The sequence below is a fragment of the Poecilia latipinna genome, unplaced genomic scaffold, assembly GCF_001443285.1.
Source record: "Poecilia latipinna isolate Pla-1442-1.1 unplaced genomic scaffold, P_latipinna-1.0 Scaffold466, whole genome shotgun sequence".
NCBI classification, from domain to species: domain Eukaryota; kingdom Metazoa; phylum Chordata; class Actinopteri; order Cyprinodontiformes; family Poeciliidae; genus Poecilia; species Poecilia latipinna.
In genome coordinates this window covers 197,645-213,350 of record NW_015113082.1, presented here as the reverse complement: position 1 = coordinate 213,350, position 15,706 = coordinate 197,645, and the positions used below count along the sequence as shown (strand labels likewise).

At 36.9% G+C, this 15,706-nt stretch overlaps 2 protein-coding genes and 1 gene segment (V, D, J or C); 1 reads left to right on the top strand and 2 right to left on the bottom strand.

Moving 5' to 3' along the window:
* Window positions 1-34: 34 nt before the first annotated feature.
* On the bottom strand, window positions 35-5,707 carry LOC106951640 (Ig mu chain C region membrane-bound form-like). The segment is given in 9 exon segments: window positions 35-372; window positions 526-674; window positions 1,768-2,097; window positions 2,231-2,530; window positions 2,627-2,911; window positions 3,026-3,313; window positions 3,978-4,051; window positions 5,343-5,517; window positions 5,605-5,707. Coding segments are annotated over 7 exon segments (1,446 nt in total).
* Window positions 5,708-6,919: 1,212 nt separating this feature from the next.
* Window positions 6,920-10,149, top strand: cabp5b (calcium binding protein 5b). The gene is made up of 6 exons (XM_015039258.1): window positions 6,920-7,184; window positions 7,838-7,868; window positions 7,965-8,108; window positions 8,492-8,601; window positions 8,708-8,855; window positions 9,773-10,149. The coding sequence occupies exons 1-6, from the start codon at window positions 7,131-7,133 to the stop codon at window positions 9,799-9,801; spliced, it is 516 nt and encodes a 171-aa protein (XP_014894744.1). The 5' UTR covers window positions 6,920-7,130; the 3' UTR covers window positions 9,802-10,149.
* A 2,888-nt stretch (window positions 10,150-13,037) lies between these two features.
* asphd1 (aspartate beta-hydroxylase domain containing 1) overlaps window positions 13,038-15,706 on the bottom strand; it is an 8,115-nt gene continuing 5,446 nt past the window's right edge. For all 3 annotated transcript variants that reach the window (XM_015039291.1, XM_015039294.1, XM_015039292.1), the window contains 4 exons: window positions 15,396-15,602; window positions 14,449-14,656; window positions 13,908-14,021; window positions 13,038-13,816 (listed from right to left, as the gene is read on the bottom strand). In XM_015039291.1, coding sequence (XP_014894777.1) covers window positions 13,707-13,816; window positions 13,908-14,021; window positions 14,449-14,656; window positions 15,396-15,602 — 639 coding nt within the window. In that variant the 3' untranslated portion in view covers window positions 13,038-13,706. The remainder of the gene's footprint in view (window positions 13,817-13,907; window positions 14,022-14,448; window positions 14,657-15,395; window positions 15,603-15,706) is intronic.

Sequence of the window (15,706 nt, the reverse complement as noted above, 5' to 3'; positions counted from 1 at the left end):
AACTACAAAAGATACCATAGCGGTGATTCTTGCTGCACGTTGTTGTCTCTAGCTCTAAAAAAAGAAAGCTTTTTTTTTTTAACTGTATATGGAAACTTATGTCACACATTAAGAGATCATCAATATATTCTATTAAAATAAGCAACATTACAGCACTTTTAGGATGGCAACACTTTGATAGCTAATGTACAAACATAAAATTACTAATGTGTATTTTTAAGAAAGCAGATAATTGTTACGTTTTTGAAGAATATATGTTAAAAAGCATAAACAGATCTAAGTGGAACTGCACAGCTTTGTGATGGTGCAGTCATTCAGATAGAAAAGAAAAGATGACAGTGTTTGTCACACATTCCTCTGCTCTTGTTTCATCTAAAAAAGAGAAAATGAAGAAAGCAAATTAAAAATTTATACATCTTACAAAAATGTTGCAGTTCTGCAACATCAAGAGGCATTAAGTTATTGTGCTTTAAAAAATAATGTATTCTTTCTGTTCTGTCAGCAAACAAGAGCCAGCAAATTTACCTTGTGCAGGGTGAGCATTAAGCTGTATGACAGGCTGAATATGAAGAGGAACAGGAACGACGAGGCCGTGAACCACAGGCTGCTGTATTCGTCTTCATCATCACCACCTTTATCTTTGCCGCTCAGAGCGAATGTCAGACTGGAGTAACCTGATAAAAACACAGCAGAGACCGATTACATAAATTCCATATGTAGAAATTTATTTACTAGTTCTGACATCTGAAGGTAAGTTGTTGTACTGAATTTAGGTTAAGGGTATTAAAGCAAAGGGGGATGTGCACATGTGTAGACTTTTCAGATGTTTGTAAAAAAATCAGTCATTATTGATAGAAAACCATCTATCTATTATTAGGCATCTATTTTCTGTCATATCACAGTTATTTGATATTTTTAATTTAAATGGATAAGGAATATATTTTATATAAAAATAAAATACACTCAAACTTCTGGCTGTAATGTGACACAATAAAAGTTTACAGGGATTGAATAATTTTGGAAGGCACTGATTCATGCAATAAAGAAAAAATATTTCTGAGTGCAAAAAATATGCATAGCTTATTATCGCTGCCTAGCAACAAGAAGGCCCTGGACTAGAATCTCATCCTGGGGTCTTTCTGCATGTTCACCCTGTGCATGTGTTGATTCTCTCCATACACTCTGACTTCCTCCCAAAGTCCAAAAACACGACTGTAAGTTTAAGTGGGTTCAGTGTGTGTATGGTCTTTCCTGTGGTGACCTGTCTGGGGTGCGCCTGACCTTTCACCTCATGACCAAGAGGCACCTGCCACCCTGTGGCCAAGCAGGGATAAGCAGGTTTAATGGATGGATGGGTTTTGCTTGCACATATGCATTTTGAACCTCAGTTCTTTCTCATTGGATCCATATAAAGAAAAAAATACTGACGATAGGTTGGCTGAAAGTTTACATTGTAATTAATAAAAAAAAATATAGATTTTATTATCATTCCCAAAATTTTAAAACTCTGAATATCATCTATTTTCTCCATTGTTATTTACTCACAAGCAGGCAACAATTTCCATGCAACATTTATTTAAAACATTTGACAGCTGGACAGTTTGACAGAGACAAATCGTTGTTGAAAACTGAACAGAACAACAAAAAAAACAAACAAAATGACTTGTGAATACTGACAAAAGACATAAATTTCACAAGGACAAAACATATTTGCAAAACTATGTCACGTTTAAGGCTGAATAGAGTCGCCACACTCAGCAGCGTTACCCATGGCCTGAGACACTCCGCTGGGTTTCATGCGATTCCCACGGCCGGCAGGCCACACGTTGCAATAGAAGACGTATCCTCCGCTCCACTTCTCCCTGGTAGTGGTGTGAACACTTACAACTGAGTAGCCATTTTTGGTCTTTCTTGGTGGAAAGTCGGTGCCGTCATAATACACTGAGCTACTTTGTCCGACATCTTCAGTCCAGGCGATATAGTAATCCTGAAGCACGTCACTGGAAACCAAACACACCAGAGTGACCTGAGCCGATGCTTCTTGGCCAATATCCTTCTCTGGAAGCACGTGGACTGTTACTTTTGGCTCTGTGCCGTCTGGAAAAAAAAATAGTTTACTGATCAAGTTGAAACCATAAATCATTTTATTATTTGGTGTTAAGACAGAAGATAGCCCCTTGCAAAACACTAATATCCTCTCTATTATCCGCTCTATTTGTGAGTAACAAACCTCCATTGTTGACAGTCAGGTCTTGAATAACTGGTTCCACGTCTTCTGCTACAGCAGAACATCTCACTTTGCTCACTGTCCTCCAGTCGGAGGAATTAAAAGTGATGATGCTGTGTTTGCTGTACCGCATTGTTACTTCCTTAATGTTGCTGCTCACACGTTCTCCATTAATCTCCCAGGTGATTTCAGTCCCTGACACAATTTCGTTGTCCCGTCCGGAGACGACACACTCCAACTCTGCCTGGTTGTTGCTGAACATTTTTTTAGGACTCAGAGGGTTCAGTGTCACTGTGATGGGAGCTGCAAAACAGAAATAAATGATGTAAATGCAAATCACATGAAAGATTAGATCTGCTCACAAGATTAAAATTTGTCAAAATCTGAAACACACTTTACCTTTTGAAGCTTTCTTTGTGTAAGTTTTTCCAAGGTGAGTCGCTTCACATGCGTAAACAGCTCCACTGTCCCAGTCGGAGCTCTTCAATTTTAGGACGCTGGCGGCTGAATACGAGTCTCTGAGTTTTTTGGGAGGCCATTCATTGTGTCCAGACACCTCATTCCCATTCTTTTTCCATTTGACTGACAGATTTTCAGGTAAAAAATCCTCAATGATGCACACTAGTGTCTGACCGTCTCCAGTTGTCACCGAGAGCAAAGTCAGTTTTGGGGGACAGGAGGCCCCTGAGCAAAAGAGGAAGAGCAGAGAAGAAATGTTTAAATGGCATAAAAATACTATCAAGAAAAATCAGGATCCAATAGCATGTAAAATACTACAACTAATTACAAACTACTTACTTTTTGCATTTACAGTCTTGGTGCCACCAGGATGAGTCACTGAACATTGGTAAGACTTTAGATTTGCTTCAGATCTGGACATCTGAACCAAACTAACTTCTGTAAATCTGTTGTTTGCTTCCACTGCAGGATAACGTTCAGAATCCAGTGGCGCTCCACTCGCATCGCTCCACTCAAAAGAGAGACTCTGTGGGTAGAAGTCAAGAGCCAGGCAGCTCAGGGTGACTTTATCTCCAGATGCAGGACTGAACCAAACCATCGGGACCAGAACCGGAGGAACAGGCGGTTCTGTCAAGACAAAAGTGAAAAACAAAAATTGATCAATAATCATTAAGAAGTATTTACTCTTTGATTCCCATTGCCAAATTCTAATATTTACAACTAATAAATATTGAAAATTGTGCTGATAAACTTCCTTAATCCTCCAATAAGTAAACAGGTAAAATAAAATAAAAAGATACATTCCACATCATTTTCTTTCATTTAAGATTTTACATTTTATTTGTCCAAAATAATTACATATAATTCTTTACACTGTTAATAGCTTCCAATAATCTTACTCTCCTATTCAGTTAATCCAAACAACATTTTTATTTCTCAGTAAATGTAAATATATTTTTAAAATCCTATATGGAGAAAAATAACTATTGTATTGTGTGTTGATTTTTTTGCATAAGTTTATGTTTTACTTTTATAAGTTAGCATCGCAGCTTTTTCTCTATAAATGAATGTGTGACACGCAGTTAAATCCAAGTAAAATAATAAAAATCTGCTGTTTTTATCTCATATTTTCTGTTTCACTATTGTAGTAGGATTAGGTGATTTAATGTAAAAAATATAAAATACTTTGATAAAACATGCTGAGCATGTCCTTCAGGTATTTGATAATAAAATAATTGGATAACAAAATAAGACAAGAACATAATCTAATATTTAAAAAAATGCAGCTTACCTGAGGTCACTGTGACCTTTGTCCCTTCACCCCAGTAATCTAAGGCATCACAGTGCTGCCTTCTCATTCACTGTCTGAACAAAAACACCAGGCATATTATGTTACATGTTAAAATGCAGGTAGAGAAAATACAGAGCAGATATATTCTAACATCAGCAGGATATCCTGGTGTGAGTCTTTGAATTTGTGTAATTCAATTAAACTTCATCACTTTTAATTATGTGCAGGAGCGACAGAGAGAGAAACTTTCACATCTAAACACACAAACATACTTTTTATGATTTTATGACCTAAAAAGAAGTTGTTGTTTTTTCCTTCAACACATAAACTAAGCAGCAACAAGCTTATCTTTCATTTTATTTGGAAAAAAAATATGATTTCTTTTGTTGTGCATTGACCTATTTGTTTTGGTAGCTTTTTGTATTGCCATGTTTCTTAGTGGCATAGCCTCCTGCCCACCACTGTGATAAACCACCATACAAAAACCACCAGGTCAGATCTACACTGAACTATACAGAATCTTCTTCTGGAATAGTAGAGATTTTTATGCTTTTGTGGAAAGAGAAACGTAGCTGTTTGGGATATGACCCGCAGGAAATAAGGGGTCAGATTAGGCTCAGACTTTGCTGGGAGAAATATTAAAACAGCTGGATGAATATTTTCCTGCCAGCGGAACCACTATTCTGGATCTATTGTCAAATAAAGATTTTTTTATTGTATAGGTAGTGAAATCTAACCCAAATCTAGATTTAGTTAAAAACTTTATTCAGTTTGAAACTTTTATTAGAATAATCCTGAGAAGGAAACTAAGGATTAGGGTTGGGTACAGTGCTGTGTAGAAATGAAAAAGGAAATTATCAAGCCATCCATCTGGTGATGCACCTGTTGTACTCTGTCATCCCTGAAAGTCAGAAAACAGCTCCAGATGTGCAAAGAGAAAGAGATTAAGTTCATTGTGAATTCTGACCATTTAACACAGAAGCCAAATTTTAATTGTGAAGGGATTGTAACTAAATTATGATCACCAGTTGTTTATTTATGTATCAGCCACAGTTGCTCTTCTGACATTTTCACTCGTTCACAAACAATTTTAATCAGATCTTTTTCTTAATGTTGAGCTGATTCTTTTTGTACACTACATTAAATATAAATGAGAACATGCCACAGCTGTGATTTCATGTCTTGTTTTTCTCTGGGAGGTTTTTACACTGGTGTTGTGGCGTTTTGAGTCACTGTGCTGTATGAGCACAGAAGTACAGGGCAGAGTCTTCCTCTGTCAGACTCCTGATGCTGAGGTGAGCAGAGCTGCTGGACGCGTCATACAAGAGAGTAAAACGACTTTGAAAGGATGAAGAATATTCTTGCCTTGACAGTGACTGTCTCCCAATCCACTCAAGAGCTCTGCCTGTCTTTTGCCGGGTCCAGTGAACAAACTCGTTAGCTATGTCAAATCCATTCACAGAGCAGGATATCTTTGCCGCTTCTCCGGGCTTTTTCACCACAGAGGGCGACTGCTCCAGTCTGATCTGGCCCAAGACTCCTGCAAGTAAGGAGAGGATGTTGGACAAAAGACTAAAATCATAAAAACACACAGTTATCCGGCACAGAAAAGGATTGTGTTTCTCACCATGAATGGTGACTGCAACTAATAGAGTTCTGATTTCTAGATTTGTCATTCTGCGTTAATGCAAGACCGCTCGTTTCTGGTTAGCGTTAGCGCTCCAGACAAAAATAAACCAGCTTCTTGTTGTTCTGCCACAGTAACTTGCTGGTTTTAAAAGCCCTTCCCCTACTGCTTTAAATAAGGGAAGTACTTCTAAACTATTTACATTCATATACAATTTACAAAAAGAGGAACATAAATGGTATCTTTGAAAAAGCGGCATCACACAAACAAACAGGAAGGATGACACGGTTTGTTTGTCATGTTAAATGATTTTGCTCCATTGATGATTAATTGACCTTTGTCCTAAGCCCCTTGACTTAAAAAAAATAAAATAAGACATGAATATTTTATTCTAAAAGATAAAATAAAATATCTATAAAGACAACAAGAAGTTGACTTTATAGCTGTAAGTATCCAAAAACTTGTCCTCCTGTTGACAGGACCAAAATATCTGACTGTAAACATCAGTAGACAGAGTTCTGAGCTCCCTTCAGAGTTTTTCTGCTTCGTAGTTGAAAAAGGCCTAAAAGGCATGAAGTTTTTAGGAAACAAGCAGTTTGATCACTGTGCAGAGAGAGTCGAGAGGCGAGGATGTATCAGATTAATGGATGAATGTTGGGACATTTCTGTCCCAGTTCGTTCTGTTGCACAGTATTTAATTAAATCAGGATTATTTTTCAGTCAAATAACATTACTATGGCAACTGATAAAATAATTGACATTAGTGATTTGTTGAATCTTTCTGCCACATTTTACACTTTTGATCCCAACATTTAGATTGCTAAACTTTGATCCATTTGTTTAATCATCTGTCTTTTTGCAATTATTATGCATTTCAGATCATTTATTTGTCTGTTTTTATTACTCTGCTACATCTACTATTGAATTATTTACCAGAGAAATTTCTACTAGTAAGAAATTAGACATTTAAATTATTCCATAATTTTCACTAAAATAAAGTCACTATTAAGTGGAGAATTTTTTTTGTGTGTGTAATGGCTGGATTAAAAAAATTTGCATTATCAGTTTTTATCAAAGTTCTGCACAGATAATTAAATTAAATGAATATGATTGTCTTAGTTGATATTTCGTCATAATCTGGCTTTCTCGCACCGTCCAAAAACACGACTGAATAGCCCTTGTGCATGGCTGGCAAGGCAATTTAAAGTAGCCATTTCCTCTCGTCCAATGAGTGCTGCAGAAAAACGCCAGCCTCCAACCACTGGCCACTGACCATGTGAAGCTATGGTCCCCATTAAGCCTGTGCTGTCTCTCCGGACAAAAGCTGAAAAGATAATCCACACGAGATGTCACCGCACATCGCTGCCGAGTTCACCGCTGCCGGATTCATTCATAAAGAGATCCTCGTCCTCAGCAACGACACCTGAAGATACAGGCTGGTGGAATGTAAGGCAGGAAATTTTGTTTCTTTAATTTTTCTACTGAGCCACAGCCGCTAGAAGAGGATTTAGACTCAGCATCTCATCATGAGCATTAAGCAGCCCTGCATCTTTCTCAGAGGAGGAGCAAAGAGGAGACAAGTAAGTCAGGAGAGTTTGATGATTTAACAGTAAAGGGTGCAGCATATGTTCCTTGGTTTAGCATCTTGATCAGTCCAAATGATTTCAGCAAATTCAAATTCAATCGATGGCTAATCTTTGTGTTCACGTCTTTGTTATTGCAGCTTTTTTGTGACCTTTGATTTACTGTAGAAAGGTCAAATATCTGCACCGCGGTTTGAGAAGCGCAAACTTTCTGCAAGTTATGGGGAGTTATGAGTACTAAACCTCTTTCTGCTCAAACACTGAATTTACTTAAAACCATTTCATTGGGTTTTGTACTTTTATTGCAATCGTCACTGATGTCCAGATTTTGACCAAAGTTAAGAATCTCTCAGCTGAACAAATACAAAAACCTGATTAAAACCTTCCATTTTTCATGAAACTACCAGAAGATAAAATATGAAATGGATATATTTTAGTTTTATTGATAGATTATTATTTTCTTGTTAGCATATATTTCTGATCATGTATACATTTTCAATAATATATGTTTCATATATGAAGCTTATATATTTTGCAAATGGACACAATGTCCAGCACTGAACAAAATATAACCTTATAGTGTAACTGTATGTATAAGTTAATCTGAGGTAAATGTTTGTCTTTGAAACAAATTTTTTGTTGTTTCACAGACAAGAAATCTCACTCGGGACGAGCTCGAAGGTAAAGTCAAGACGGTGTTTTCAGCTCCAACCACTGAGTTAATGAAGCTTTTAAGTTTTGACAATTCTCCGTTTTCTGTGTTTGTGTGATCTATAGAGCTACGTGAAGCTTTTATAGAGTTTGATAAAGACAAGGATGGTTTTATCACCTGCAAAGACTTGGGGAACCTGATGAGAACCATGGGCTACATGCCGACTGAGATGGAGCTGATTGAACTGAGCCAAAACATTAACATGAACTGTGAGTAAACTGTGTATTAAAGTCATCAAAACAATATAGGTTAATCCCAGGTCAAATAGAAGATGCTCCATTGATGTTACTTTCCCTTATGTGCAGATAATGCTTAGAAAAGCAAAAGCTAAAGCCATTTTTCTAATAGGATCACTATTTTCGACTAACAATCATTGCATCGTTTTAAATTTTTACTGAAATACTCAAGAAAATATTTATAAATTCACAGTTTTGACAATTGAAATGCTAAACTTTGTTTGCAGGATCTGCTTTAGGATCTTTTAAATACATCCTGTACCTATTCGGTTTAAATGATAACGTCAATCACAGTAGCTCACTGTGATGTAAAATAAACCGAATGTTTTTGTCATTTTGCTGCCTTGTTGGCGCAGTGGGGGGACGGGTGGACTTTGAGGATTTTGTGGAACTGATGACCCCCAAGCTTCTGGATGAAACCGCCGGGATGATTGGGTTGAAAGAACTCAGGGATGCTTTCAGAGAGGTGAGCTCAACATATACTACATTTTATCTATATCTTTGTGCAATGTGGAACCCCACTTATTAAATGTACTTATTAAAAATGCATAAAATCTGTTCTTTTTGTGTAGTTTGACATAGATGGGGACGGGTCCATCACCTCCGAAGAGCTGAAATTCGCTATGATAAAGCTGTTGGGCGAGCAGACGAGTGAGAAAGAAATAGGAGAGGTGGTCAAAGAAGTCGACGACAATGGAGATGGAAAAGTTGACTTTGAGGGTAAGAAAGAAGAAAACATAATCGCAGTGAAATATCGGGATTACGTAACCATCTGTACTCAGATGTTAAGTTGGAGGATTGCTTTGTGGAATTGCATAATTAATGTGGTTCAGAATGCGGCAATGTTACATAAAAGAGGATTATAATTAACTTCTTTCTAATAATACGTTGTAATCTGTTGGCTTCCTGCTGCTAGAAAACTTTTATTTCCCCCAAACTGGCCTCTGGTCATTTCTGATTTGCTTAATCTGGCTGCAGTGTTTTGAAAATGGGTTTGGATTAGTTAGTTAGAGTGATGCTGTTTGTCCATTGAATTATGGTGCAAAATAACTTTATCAATTATTGCTATAGTGAAATGTGTTTTGTTGAATGAAATCTATATCAATCTAACTGAATTGATTTGAGGTCTGTGAAGATGAATTAATTTAACTGAAGTTCACTTGATTTTTTTAAATCTGATTTGATCCGCCATGATTTGAGTTTTAATTAACTTTTGGTGAAATGAAGCGACTTGAGCTCAAGTTTAGCTGAACTGAATTGAGTTGCGTTGACTTGACCTTTTTTGATTTGATGAGTTGACGTGAGTTCAGTTAAATAAAGAGCCCTTGACTTAATACTCTGAGATTAAAATTTCTTGATTTGATTTGATTTGATTTGATATGTTTTGATTGAGGTGAACTGAGTTCAGTTCAGTTTTTCTGTTTTCTTTTTGTTGAGTTTTTTGTCCATTTTGAAGAGCGACAAAGTTTGAATAATTAGCTTCCTTGTTGCTGGTGGTGTATTTGCTGTTTTACAGTATAAATTATAATCTTAATCTCTCCTAATGCTCAAGTTCCTCATTAAAGAAGTTGTTGTGTGGCGCCTGCTCGCTGTTTGAATGAATTAGCTGAACAATCTGCTGTTCATTTTTTCTCCAGAGTTTGTGAAAATGATGTCAAAGAAGTGAGGACAACAAAATGAAGACAGAAGAGGATCCATGTTGTTTTAATATTTTTTTAATCTGACAAACTCTTCTTTTTTTGTAAATAATCAAAATTTCTAGTTACATTAATATTATGTTCATTTAATTTACTACAAAAAGTGATGGGCAGGAATTTTCAGGAGTAGTTCTTGATTTAAGAAAATAAGAAATAAACTTTTTTGTTGTGTAATTTCACAGTTTTCTGTTACATTTGTTACATATTTTTACCTTTTGTTCTCCAGAACTCTTTCATTGAATTACTAATTTGTGTCACTTGTTTAAAAAAAAGTTGTTTAACTGTCCAAGAAAAAAAAAATAAAGAAAATAATGCTTTAACAGTAGCGATAAAGACTTTGGCTTGAACCCTGAACCCTTGTTAAACAGCCCTGAACAATCAGGGAAATCTTAGCTGTCAGTGTTTCTGTCTTGTGCAGCAGCAGCTGAAAACAATTGTGGTCGACAGAAGCACTTCTGTCCTGATGGGCTGCAGCTTCTTCCACTTTATTGATTGTATCTGCAGGGAACTGCAGCTGGTTTAGTGGGAATGAGCCTCCCAAAGACAAAAGCTCTCTCTGCCTCCTCAGCATTGAATTAGGCCTGCACTTCTTTGGCTCAGTGGTGACCCCTGCAGGACAGTCTGAGCAGCAAACAGCCTCCTGTCTACTTTTTACCCAGAAACTTTCCATTTACAAAGATTTTCACAGTATTTCAAGGTAGGAAATCCAAATAGGTGCTTTTATTCTTCTAGTTATTCATTTATGAAAAATTTTACTTTCAGCTTTTACAGTATTTCCACCGATAGAAGTAAATGTAAGTTTAATTCAAAAATTGCTGAAATTGATTGTTTTATCTTATGTTTTAAAAATATTTTTTCAACAATCTTCTTTATTAGATGTTGAATTAGTAGCATTTTATTGAAAGTATATCTTGTAGTAATTCAACTAAACATTTTTTTTAAATTCGATATTAAAGTATGTTTTTTTTTTTTTTTTCTATCACAACCATCTAGATATCCTGTTTTGGAGAAAAGGTTTTACTGGTGTGGTACTGAAGGCCGTTTTCAGTCTTTCAATCCACTCAATGCTTCATTTTACAGCCATTTTCATATAAAAAAATATATCTAGAGCATGAACCACAATCAAAACATCACATAAAATACAACGACACTCCAACAAGGATGTAATACCGCGAATAAAAAAAACATGTCTATATATTTCTGTTTTTGCAGAAGAATAGAAAATCCGATTGTGATATTTAGGTATTCACAGTTGCGTGACAGTGAAGACATGCAACTGATTACTGTGTGCTTTGTATCCACTAACACTTACATGTACATTTCCTGTCAAGCCTTAAAATAAATAAAAAGCAAGCTTACACCCACCACATTAATCCAAGCTGAACAAGTGTGACTGGCCTGATATTATGCTTAAACGTCAGACTGATTATGAGTACAGTGGATTTTTTTTCTTCCTAACCAATTTACTCATTCTGCAGATTTTAACTAATGCTATTGCATAACAGAGGAACTATTTAATAGTGGGAATCAGCTCTGTTTGTTAAATAATTAACAGATAGTTAGATTTAAAGATGCATGCATGCCGCTAGCAGCCTCTCAACATCTCTGCATGAAATCTGGCAGAAAAGGCGATATTTTCTGTCCTACAATCTCCATTTAGCTGTCAGCGAGTCTCTCACTCAGCAACAAGCTGTAAGATTGTTTTTCAATTAATTTAAATTGTAAAGTTTTTCCAAACTTTACTTCGTACCTCTCTCACCCTGCCTAGAACAGAGACAAATGAGTTATAGATCATGAAGCAACATACATACGACCACATGTCAACAATCTCGGGACTAATCTGTCTCTCTGGGGTGGGATTATTTCCAGCCCTGTAATCCTCAACATGGGACCCTCATAGGAACAGATGGCAGATAAGATAAAATCACCACACTAATTCTCATTTACTGCGTACGAAAAAGGAAAGAAAGAAAGAATGACTGAAGCATTGAGGAGACAGGAATGTTCAATGTGGTGTTTGTGATTAAAATATATGTTTCAAATGGATGAGTAGATTTCGCTGACATATCATTGGGATGATACTTGAGATTTCATTTTAAACATAAAAAAACTGCAATGAAATACTTAAAAAGTCTTTAGTATGCATGAAGTTATTATTACCAATTCCTTTGGTCTGTCAAAGAGTTAATCTTGTTTCTGTTTTTAATCCTTGCATGTCCTAATCCTGTCTAGGCTCATGGGTCATGATTCCTTCATTCCTGTTTCCACTGATCAGTGGACAAGACAGACTTTGCACAGGTCAGCAGGCAGTCACTCGGCCAACATAAAGAGACACAAGACAGACATGCACACACACACACATAGACACACACACACATAACGGTAACTTCAGAGTCAGCAATTCACTAGTTTGATAAAACATTCATTTTTGGAAACTGTACTACTATTACAGAGGTTGCAAGCTTCGCCCTCTTTCATCCAAACACAATGACTGTGTCATATCCAGAAAATAGATTTTTTCAGAAGACGTATCAAAAGATGAAGGTCTTTGTCTCTGGGTGCATTTGAAAACTGTCATCTGGCTTTTTCAGTTGGATTTCGAGCAGCGTCTTCTTCCTCTCTGAGTCGGGCCGTGCTTGTTTGATTATAACGCTGCTGCCCGCTTCAGGAAGCCTGTTCACAAAGAGTTTCACCTTTGTTCTGAAGTCAGTACCCCCATTTTTACACAAAACATTATTTTTGTTTCCCTCAAAATATATTTGAGGGAGACAAATGTATTTTTCTCTGTAGCATCACAAAAAACATCTAATGTCTGTAGATGTTTTGTGATGCTACACAAGAAAATAGTGTGTTTGAGTTTTTACCTTAAAATATATATGCAAGTGTGTCTCCATTACAGTTTTCCATGTTGTTTAAATGCTTAATAATCTTAGTATATGTAAACTTCAAAGTAAGTAACGAAAACGTGTCCAAGAACAATCATTCATAATTTAGAAAATAGAAAGTGAAATAAGTATCCTGGATGACATTAAGTATGAAAACTGTAATCTGATTAAAAGGGAGAGTAAACATGAGATTTTAATTGTGTTTTATCTTCATTTTCATCACATTTAAATTCAGATAGCATTCAGATTTACTTTAACTCAAGAAAAAGACACAATTGACAACAACTCTCATTTATACTCAGTTTTTTTGTATCTTTTACTGTACATAAAATATGTAACAACAAACAAACTAGCAAAGAGAATTTATAAAGAAATCAAAAATATAATAACTTTGTGACCAAAAACATTCCAGCATACAAACAGCTTAGTGTTATCAAGGAAAGAAAGAAAACAACACAGTATATTTGGTGACATTTTGAGTGGAAATATCTCAGGAGAGAAAATACATTTAAATTCTTACTGAAGTATTCACAGTTTTTTGGTTGAATCACCAGTAGTCACACACACCGTTTCAAGATAGTTTCTAAAAACCCCATGCACATGCAACAACAGCTCAGATAAGGCCAGTAACAATAACAAGTCTCCGGCTTTGCATGCATGTATTAGCATAGTAAACACATTTAAGATGTTAAAATTTACACCAGTTGACCCCTGCGCTGCTGTTTGTGCTTCCAGGTGTTGTCTGCTTGCATTTTCATGTCAAAATGCCATGCAGGTAGCACGACAGTAAAACTGTTGTAATGACTACAAATGAGAGGCCAAACATCCAACGCTGCTTGAATGTGTGGCCGATGGCTTGTCTAATTCTTAAGGGAGGATTCACACAGTGATTCTCTGACTGGAATGAGACGCGTGAACCCGGACGGGGGCGAGGGGGGTAAGTTAAGGCATCCCTGCACAGTGCTCACGGTGAAGTGCAGGAGCAAAACTCAGAGGTCAGGGGTGAACATGTAGTCCAAAGCTTGTCTCTCTGCTGCAGCCACGTTTGGATGCCACAGGTCCACACTCAGAATGACCCTGGGTCCAGATTCTGGAGGACCTTTGAAGAAGACACGAAGACACCAGCTTATGGGTGGAGATGTATTTTTAAACTAAACGGATTTTGCTTTTGATGCGTGAGGATTTCCTACCCTTGTGAGAGATGGTGTGAAGGAAGGAATCATCAAGAAGGAGGCAGTGCCCCTCTGACCAACACTGAGGCTCCCCTCCCACCACCAGCTCACACGAAGGGGGCGTCTGCAAACCTGTGGAAGTGGGTTTTGTCGTGGTTCAGCTTCCGATATGACAATACACAGAAATGTCCCATCTGGTTTTAAAACTGAGAGGATTATTGTCAGATGGGCCAAAGTTCAAGATGCACAACACAGAAATTAACCTCAACCTCTTGCTAATGCATTTCTAACCATTTATATAACATTGAGTACAGTTGTCTCGTTTTGTTGTGCTCACATGAGATGATTGGTTTTGTAACAAAGTGCATGTGAAGTTCATGAAATTATTAGACTTAGAATTAGACTTGAAGGAGGAACTCGATCGAGAAACCCAGAACAATAGAACAGCAGTGCATAAGAAGTGAATCCTAACATTGTGGAAGGAAAAAAACAAAATTATTTCATGACTACTGAATTTTTTTTTTTTTACTTAAAAAAAAAATACATATCGTTGACATACCAAGGTGACAGCGAAGGCGAGTGTTTGTCGGTCCGTAGGAGCTCCCCAGTATCGCTCCGGGGCCCAGCAGCCAAAATCCTGCAGATCCCAGCGAGTTGCTGTTTATGAAAGTACGCAGAGAGAGAAGTGTGCGATACGTGGAGGGACAGGAGCGGCAGTTCCCTGCCACACAGACCCCGGCGCTGTACAAGGGAAACACGGCCTGGCTCTGAAAAAGAAAACATATTCCATGTTTAAGTCTCAGTCCTGACTTAACCCGACACACTTCTTCTAGATATTTTACAAATTAAATCTGAACTGTTTGTCAGGAATCCGTGTATTCTCCATTGAGTGTATAATTTATGAAGGCCTTCTTTCTTGGTGTTCACAGCTCTACGTGTTTTTGGAGAATTGAAAAATTGTTTGAACCGACTCAGACTGAGTGGAGAGAAAAACTGAAAATCGATGTCCAAGTGTTAGCATACATTTTCTTTGATTGACCCACTTTAATACATGACTGTAATGCTAATTTAAATCTGACTGCTTGTTCAGAGTCACTGTCCTGGTGGATACTTTCCTTATATCTAGCTTTATTGTTATTTAAAGAAACTCTAGTGATCTTGGAATTTCTTATGTCTCTCCTTCTTTCAAAGTAAAAGGCTCTAAATAATATTATTTGCATGTATATGTAAAAACTCATTTTAAACCATCCAATATGCTCCTTTCACTTCACAATCACTGTGTTTTATGTTTGCCTATCTCATAAAGTGCCTAATAATCCAGATATATTAATATACTTACAACTCACGGAATGTCTCATTATTAAATTTTTCTACGTATTTATTCCAGTCACCTTTTTGGGTGAACTTTTAAATAAATAAATAAAAAATATCCCTCATTTGTGGACATTTTCAGTAAGCATTTTCCTCAGACTGCTGCATTCTGTGCTTATGTTTCTTGTCTTGTACCTTTGGCCCCAGGCAGGTCCAGCCTGACTTAGAGTCTGTGCCTCTCTGGTAAACAGCCTGGAACTCAGCCAAGATGGCAGGATAATTAGCTTCCAACACCTCGATGTCATGCCGGTGAGCATCGCGCGGGAAGAAAGGAACACTTGGGACATCCGGCAGGAAGAAGAGATGTGGCTTTTGTATGGTGGAGAGATCGTTGAGCCTGACCTGAGTTTGGAGAAATGACAAAGTTGCCAGTTATTTTTGTTTCTTTTTTTTTTTTTTTGCCAGGGCTTTTTATTTTTTTCATTTCTATTAATAAAACACTGGGC